Consider the following 8864-nt stretch of genomic DNA (forward strand, 5'->3'; position numbering starts at 1 on the left):
ATATATATATATATGGAATATAGTTGGTGGAATGCTAATCATCCAGAGCCTGATGACATTGACAACACAACACTAAATCATAGAAACCGGTGAAATTCCATAAATATCTTGAAGAAAGATCGATTCATAAACTTAGGTGGATGGAATAGAACACATATGTGTGTGCTCGTTTCATACTGCTGGGTGGACGGGATAAAATCGCCATGGACACTCTCTCATTGGACAACATCTCTACTGAATAGGGAATAATTATCTCTATCGATGAGCAAAAGCAAACAACTGGAACAAGATAACTATATCACTTCAGTCCTTACATTGAGACGCCAATTTGATCACAGAAGACCATCTGTAAAAATGCAGAACAACATGGGCCTTGGCCTCAATTCGGCGACCCAACTTCAATTTTGAAAGCATGCAAGCAAGCGAGAGATAGGAGTGAGCACAGTAATCTGAAATCAAATGAGAGAGTGTCAGCATTGTCGTCGTGCTCCCCTGCTCAGGCCATCTCGGTGCAGCCACATCCCGTTCAGAAAATGTTCGATAAATGAATTGAATTTATTATATATGCTTTCATGTAATCACCAATTTTTTTAGTTATAAAATAGATTGACTTGGGATTTCCAAACATGTTGGTGTCAAATGTATATTTACTCACTTAACATTGAACTATACAATATTGTGTATAGGATATACTGTACTCGGGCATGTAAATACGATAACTTTGTCATGCATCATTCATACGAAGCTCATTCTCACTTTTCTCATTCATACGAAGCTCATTTGTTCTCCTTCTTTATTTGTATCAGAATTTCTAAATTTAATGATGTTGTCAGTTCTGACCAATTTGTTCAATGCACATACACATTTAATCAACCAGCACCATTAGCCATTTTGTGAAAAAACTAATTAAATAGAACCATGCACTACCCGAAACTACATGATGCCAATGTCCTTACCTTTGTTGCTTGCAAGAATGCATACTAAAACATGGGGCAAAATCGTAGCTCTAATCATGGCAGTCCTTGTTAGTTGTCGTTAATCTACATCTCATAGAAATATTATTTGCTGAAGACAATCTCAACATACAAATCTGAAGAGTTTTATTAAAAATCAGCTAGATGCCTTTCCCAAAATAGTACTCAATTCATCCCAAAATAAGTATCGCTGGTTGAGTTCAACTTTAGTATTTTGAGATGGATGGAGTAGTATTTTATACGAAGAGAATTATATAGGTTCCACACTTACAAAGATTGGTAGGCATAAATATGAGTACTATCCATGAAAGTCATATTCAGTACTTCGATGGAGAATATCAGTATCATCTTTAGAAGAATTTAGCACCATGTCTAGTTTAATTACACGGACACCTATTTGCAGAGCCATGATGATGGGAACGTCACTGCAGTCACTGATTAGCTGATTGCTAGTAAAATATGAGTACTGCGGTGTAACAAAATAGTGGGACAACGGTGCATTCATGTCATGGCGGACCTGGTAACATGAGATTTACATCAAAATTAAGAGCAAAGCTTGTAACAGCAGATTGTTCCTAGGAAAATAAATAAACAAATAGAGCAAATAACCAAATCAAACTAGGTACCATTTCAGTAAAATCTGCAAAATGATCCTACAAAGCATTGCAGCAAATTTGTTGAGCTACCTCAAGGAATCTAAAAATGCCAAGACCGGAACATCGACACTTACTATATCATGCGCTTCCTTATCATCTCATCCATGATAATCTGAACAACCGAGCTTCAGAAGTTCATAAGTATCTGCTAGATCGCTCAATCATGTATTCCTGTTGTAGGGCAAAATCAACAGTTAATTGCACTAAGGTTTCAGATACAATAGATAGATATGTAAGATGCATCATTATGGTGTACATAGATGAAGCATTATAAGATGATGACACTGTTCGTACCAGATAGTTCCCATCGCTTTCACAGTTTCCCATCTCTACCCATGTTTCTATGCATTTTGGATCATCATCTATAGAAAACGAAGTCTTGAATATCAGTTTTTTTTGCCACCACACAGTACTTCCTAAAATTAGGTGGTTGCTTACTGTCAACAAAACAAGATTTTATGTTAGAAATAATAAGGGCATGTACTGTTTAATACAGATTCTGCGCAGTCAGACTTCTAATCCTATTGGTGACTATAGACAAAGATAAGATACGAGGTAAACAACTAAACACACACCCTTGGGAACATACACGGAAGAGATTCAGGATTGTGTTTCCAGTAACAGTATACCTCTGGCCATCGTATTTCTAGTACCGGTGTGTGCCTCTGGCCATCGACACGAAGAGGTGCAGGAAGCGGAGGGCCTCGACATCAAGCCCCAGCCCGTCAACGTCGCGACGCTCGGCGAGCAGGCACATATGCGTTCACGCGTCCTCGCCTCCCTGCCACGGTCGAGCGTCGCCAAACGGCCCCACACAAGCTTTGACTCCATGAGTTACATGCTCCTCTTCCCGTGACGAGCGCCGCCTGCCTGTCCCCTAGATCCAGCCTCGACGTGACAACGTCGAGCGTCACCGCCTCCGATTCCTAAGAGCACGAAGCCGAGGGCTCCAGGAAGAGGCCGGAAGAGGATAGGTGTAGCGGAAGAAAACCTGAGCGAGCTGTGGGAGGGAGGAGGGGAGAAGGGACCACGATCTCGCTCGGGCAAGGAAAGCGATAATTGGGGAAGGATATATTCTATAGTTATTGCGAGGATCGTGCGAGAGGATTTCTTGGGCTACGTAAAAGTGTGTGGGAGGGAGCGAAGGTGGAGCTAAGTATGGAAAGAGATCGGTGGCTTCGACGGCTGTATTTTTTTCCGAGCGGAGCTAAGTATGGAAGAAGATCGGTGGGAGAAATAAATCGGAGAGGGAGGTGATTTGTTTGAAAGGTGATCTCCTGTATATGGTATTATTTTTGAATTCTTAATTACCAAATATTTACATGATTGAATTAAATCAACACCTGCCAAAGCAAGCACGAATAAATGGAAGGAGTATCAGACACGATTCGGTTTTAAGTGTGAAGAAGAAAAAATTAACATGGGAGTGGTGGTGGAAGGTGAGACGAAAATAAACCGGACGAAAAAAAACCAGACGAAAGTGGGAGGACTATTCAACCAACTCGTCCATTAGGAGTAGAGATTAAAGAGAATTTGAGTTGATTTACTATTTTTGTCTAAAAAAACTATTTTTGTAACAACGGTTTGACTTTCCTTAGGGGAGCAATTTGACTTTACTGATTAATTAGAAAATGGTTCAATATCCCTCTAATAATGCTACATAGATCAAAACAACTTAAGCAAACAACAACAACAACAACAACAACAACAACAACAACAACAACAACAACAACAACAATAACAACAATAACAACAATAAAGTTGATAAAACTAAAAATTACAACAAGATCCATTGAGTCTACCTCCGGGGAGGAATCTAGAAGAGAAAGCCTGCACAAAGCCAATTGAGTAGCCGCATGAGCTGCCCACTGAAGAGGTGAGAAACTAAGACCGTTAAACGCACAATTAAAGAAAAACCCTTGCAGTACACGGTGTCATATTATTGCTTTATTATTGGAATGCTTTTGAAGAACACCAAACACGCACAAAGCCGGAGGAACCACAAACCAAAACAAACACCAGAGCGAACACCAACACAAAAACATACCGAGTCCGGACAACCACCTGTTATATTAGGAGTCTTACATGGGACTAAAGTGTTGCTAGCTCCATGAATAGAGCTAGGAGACCTTTACATCATATCATCTCGTGCACCATTGCACGGGTGCCGCCGCCTGGCGACGTTGTGGGGTTTAAGGTCAAAAGAAAATCCATTTGGCAACATGTCAAGCATTTTATCTTTCGTAATTGGCACAAAATAGTGCATTGCTTGAAAATAAGGCTGTCCCACTTAGAATTCAGTAACTCGTCAATGTATAATTTTTAAATCGGTCATAAGATAGGCCATGCTCATTGTGTTTTAGCAAACTAGAATTTCTCCAAGCTTATACCCCTATGGGCTTTAGAGTGGAGCCTACATGGTAGATACTTCTCAAGTAAACAACTCAATGAATTGTCCTTTGCAAACTTTGTATAATCCTACATGTGAACCGAGGTGAGTGAAGACATTGTTTTTCCTATAAGCTCGTCTTAGCTTAAAAACCTTATCTTAGAGATTTTTCCTTTAAGACATCTACTCACAGTGTTTGTGTCCTGGTCGTAAAGCTTATATATTCATCAAGACCTTCAATTTTAGCGCATTGGGGACACCCAGAATTGCTAAACAACTTTGACATTACAGTAGGAATCTCTCCTCACTACTTTCACCACTTAAAAAGAAAGTAAGGTTCCTATTTCGGTCTCAGCATTTCGCTCCTCTTTCATCCAACCTTACATATATTTTTCCTTTCCTCTTCCTATTTTGATTTATTTTTCTTTCATCTCTGCTTTTTCCACCGGTCAACTATCCCACCACTTACTGACTTACCAAATACTACCTCTGTACCGAAATACTTGTAGCTGGGGGAACTTGTTCCCCCAACTACAAGTATTTTGGTACAGAGGGAGTAACACTATATTATTCTTCGGTAAGCCAATAAATACATATCCAATAAAGTTCTTTCTTTTACACAATCACATTAGTATGGACAGTAAATCATGAGCTGGCATAATAAAATATTTACGAATTTTGATTACCACCGAACGTTCGTAAGGAGGACATGGCAAATCGAATGTTTTTCATTGTAACTTATGTTGCAACGAGGAGGGCCAGTTCGTTTAGCAAGCATGGCAAATCCATCCAGTTCAATTTTATGCCGGGATTTGCAGTGCTTTCTAAGGGAAATTGTTATCCTTACAACAATATAAATTGCCATAAAAAATGTTCGATTTGCCACGAATGTCAGCACAATAATGTTTTTGATATTTATACCCCATTGCAAGGCAATTATCTAGTGGAATTACAAAGGCTTTATGCAGGAGACGGCAATAGAGCCAACTTGCTGTGTCCATTGTATTTCAACGCCCAGAATATTTGCATTATAACATTGTTGTGGTTTCTGGAACCGTTATAGAGCAAACAATGTGTATACTAAATTAATTACACTATTTCACAACATAACATAATTTTATTTCTTCTTTGCATGGATCAATTTTGGATTTCAGTTCTGTGAAATGACAAATTACAATAAGTTGCCCTTCACGAAAGCAACCATTCCTGATTTCAGAAGCCCACCACCACCCTCCACTTGAAGTGTCACATCACCATCAGAACTAAAAGCTTGGAAATACTAGTCCAAATCAGGTCATGAAGCGACCCAGCAAAATGTAGTTTCATTACAGTAAAAATGAAACGCAAAAGCGATAAGCCCATACATAACAAAGGTCTAAGTCAGACCACAAACGGATGGCTCCGGTATGCAGACAGGCAAAACTTCGATGCTCACTGATGGTTTACAGACTTGTATTCGTATAATTATGCAGCCCGGTTCATGAACAAAAGGAAGGGGGAAAAAACTCCATTCACTTGCTTCAGTTAGCTCCATCTCATGACGCATGGTTGAGCATTTGTCGTCTCACAATGCGATTTGCCTAGTAAAAAAAACGAGAATAGACCATCACTGGAATTGTAAAGGAATTGCAATAACCATGTATGTACTCTTCAGTGGGTTATTGGATTACTTGAAGGTGGCAAGTGGTGATCCTGCGGTCGTGAAGTAGTCAGAAAGATCGATGTTCAGGTCATCGTACATGCTCAGGAATGGATGAGCCTGGACGTCAGAGGCAACAGATAGAAGAATTGGATCAAGATCAGTCAGCCAACTAATGATGCTTTCGAAAGAACATACAAAATTGGGAAGCAAACAGAAATTTCCTTACTGATAGGGTTTGGGCAGATGACCTATCTGCAGCATTTTTCTGGATACTGAAATCCAAAAAGAAATAAGAAAACAGATATTAGCCATCTGTTGGACACTGATGTTGCATAATAAATAAACAAATAAATAAAAGATCAATTAATCTGCCAACAGATGAGATGAGAGAAAAACAAATTGTAGGTTCAGACAATACGTGTCCGCAAGCATATTCCAGTTCCAGAGAATCACTACTTCACAACTCACAAGCAAATGGTAGAAAAAACACTATGATGGTATTGTAGCTAAGCTCATAGTTTTAAACTTTAGAACTAAACAAATTACAAATATTGCCCAAGTAATATTGATTAACAAAGGGGGGTCAATGAAGAAGCACAAATACCAAGCAGAAATGAATGAACAAAACTCTGGTGAAAACTGATCTGATGGTGCAGAAGGTGATGGTTGGTCGACAACAGCTTCAAGAAGTTCATAAAAGCTTTCACGAGGAGGATATGGGAAATTGCCAGTGGCACATTCCAGCATAACTAGGCCCAAGCTCCAGATATCACTCATATAACCATGTTTCTGCCCACTGATTCTTTCAGGCTGTCAAGAGTATACATTTTACATTGGTTAGCTGGAACAAAAAAAATTGGTGGACATCTTTTCATGCCACACTGGAAGACATGTCTACATAATTTAAACAAACTTTCACTCACCGCCATGTAGTTAAATGTGCCAGTAAATGTATCTCGCTGTGCGGAAGAACTCGAGATGATGGCACTAACACCAAAATCTGATATCTTTACTTCACCCCTATGATTTATCAATATATTCGATGGTTTCAGATCTCGGTGTATAACGCGCTTCTCGTGGTGCAAGTACATCAGCCCTTTCAACACCTGCATGAGGAAGTTACAATTGTCGATTGAAAAGGTCTATTTCATCTTGAGGCGACATTCTGATAGCCAAAAAAAGAAGAAGGGGAAACTATGTGGTTGATTATGTGACATTTCACTGGCCTGCTTACAAATTGCAGCAAGGTAGGCCTCTGGAACGGTTCTAACAGCCTTGAGGAAATCAGCGAGAGAGCCACCATCCATATACTCCAAAGCAATAGAAATAACACCATTGACATAGAAACACTGATAGCATGTGACAACATACTGGCACTGTGTAAACAAGCTTATTTTCAGCTCCTGGGCCATCTGCTTGCGTATGCTTTCCTGAATATTGAGCTGTATAACCTGCAGACATGACAACAGTGCAGCAATGGAGGTGAAGACCCTTTGTAACATATATATAGGTAAAATAGCAGAGAGGATAGTTACAGTCACCACCATAATTTTGTAACGAAAAAAGTCGAAGGAACCAAAAATACATAGCAAACATTTAAAGAAAAAAAGCATCAAATAATGTATGTTTGGGACAATACCTTGAGAGCAAAAAACTGGCCGGTCCATTTGTGGCGCACCAATTGCACGGTTCCGCTATTACCTTTCCCGATCACTTTGATTGAATCTAGATCGTCTATGCTCAGCTGATGATTATTATCCAACGGCTTGATAGGGGGAGCCTAGAGAAGCCGAGTATGTCAACAGAAAGAAGGTAAGACACAGACTAGATAAATGAAGAGTATAATATGTTCAGAACAGGAATGCAATTAGACAATTCCGAAAACAAAAATGGCGGTAGACAGCACTCTTCCGGTATAAGCAAGTGAGCATCAGCATTTCCGTATAAATATGACCAACTACTGGATGCGTGATAAATGGTATCAGTAATAAACTGCATAGGAGGATATCCCCACATGAAAGATGACCGCATGTATTCCACCATCTAAAGGAAATAAAATAAATCCTAAATAGTAGTACTCCCATCATTTTTCCTAAGACGTTATTCTGAAATTAGGGGATAGGAAACCCCTGATCCCTACCCTCTGATCCAATCTCATGTATACAAGGTCACTATAAAAAATATAAAATAAAATTAAAATTAACGATGGTACATATCATTATTTTTCCTAAATCGTTCTTCTGAAAAGGTAACCAAGCACCGGAGGACAGGAACCCCCTGCTGCTAATCCAATCACGCATCCCAAAAGAAATTTAAAATCTGCTGACGATATCAACGAGATTACTAGTACAAAAAACAGTACGGGCTGCACCAATCTGCCAGGCAGGTCCAGCCCTACGTGTCTAGGACAAGATGAGCTGGGGAATTTTAATTTTCAATCTAGGGGGTGCCGGGTTGAGTGGGCCGGCTTACCTCGCCTTCCTCGCTCTGGGGGACGATGCGGAGCCCGTCCTTGTTGACGAGCAGGTCCCCGTCCTTGAACGTGCCGCTCTGCGTCCTGCCCCCGCGCCGGAGAAGAAAACCAGTCAGCACGACTGCACCAGCAAAGCATCCGAAGGAGGGGAAAAACTGAAGGAGGAGGGAGAAGGACAGTCGGAGGTGGATTGCTTACAGGAACTTGCCGATGGTGGAGTCCTGGGAGGGCAGCGCGAGCTTGCCCGGTTTCTTCATCGGCATCGGCGGCCGGCGGCCGGGCAGCTCGCTCGTGGACGGGCCGGGCGCGGGCGGACGGTCGGAGCTTGCTAGGTGGCCTCAGAGGGGAGGGCGGGGACGCGGAGGAGGGAAGGTGGGGGGAGAAAAACGACGGTTCGGTTGGGGTTGCTCTGCTTTGCTGCGCTGGTGACGAGCGACGAGTCTTGGTCTACCTCGTCTGGAATTTGACCTTTCTTCGCTGTCAAATTACGCATTACGGTGCCACGTAATTCTGCTGGTACACACTGCACACACGCCTTGGTAAGGTGAGGTGTGAACAACACCTAAGCAACGAAATCATGGTAGCAGGTCGTACTAGTGCACACCAGAACAAGAGCTAGGAGTAGGACTGCAACGTCATGTCATTTTTGAATTTTATCACACGACGATCCGGTTTTCTCTTATGCTTGCAGAGAAAGATATAGCAAGGATATAAATGCTTGCAAAAAATG

At 41.1% G+C, this 8864-nt stretch overlaps 1 protein-coding gene across 1 annotated transcript; it reads right to left on the reverse strand.

The window, feature by feature from the left end:
* Positions 1-5126: 5126 nt before the first annotated feature.
* Positions 5127-8543, reverse strand: LOC119329785 (mitogen-activated protein kinase kinase 2-like). The gene is made up of 9 exons (XM_037602877.1): positions 8333-8543; positions 8134-8218; positions 7301-7441; positions 6888-7112; positions 6585-6767; positions 6266-6471; positions 5888-5933; positions 5690-5778; positions 5127-5599 (listed from the first exon to the last, which is right to left on the reverse strand). Exons 1-9 carry the CDS (start codon positions 8395-8397, stop codon positions 5584-5586), a joined length of 1056 nt encoding a protein of 351 aa, XP_037458774.1. The 5' UTR covers positions 8398-8543; the 3' UTR covers positions 5127-5583.
* Between the last annotated feature and the right edge of the window lie 321 nt (positions 8544-8864).

This window comes from Triticum dicoccoides, chromosome 7A, assembly GCF_002162155.2.
Source record: "Triticum dicoccoides isolate Atlit2015 ecotype Zavitan chromosome 7A, WEW_v2.0, whole genome shotgun sequence".
Classification (NCBI taxonomy): Eukaryota; Viridiplantae; Streptophyta; class Magnoliopsida; order Poales; family Poaceae; genus Triticum; species Triticum dicoccoides.

What these genes read in the sequence shown, in the direction of transcription:
- LOC119329785 (XM_037602877.1), bottom strand. Translation starts at nt 8,397, where the DNA reads ATGCCGATGAAGAAACCGGGCAAGCTCGCGCTGCCCTCCCAGGACTCC. An exon ending in TCCACCATCGGCAAGTTCCT is followed by an intron (nt 8,219 to 8,332) that starts GTAAGCAATCCA and finishes GCGCGGGGGCAG; the next exon opens with GACGCAGAGCGGCACGTTCA. An exon ending in GCACATTTAACTACATGGCG is followed by an intron (nt 6,472 to 6,584) that starts GTGAGTGAAAGT and finishes TACTCTTGACAG; the next exon opens with CCTGAAAGAATCAGTGGGCA.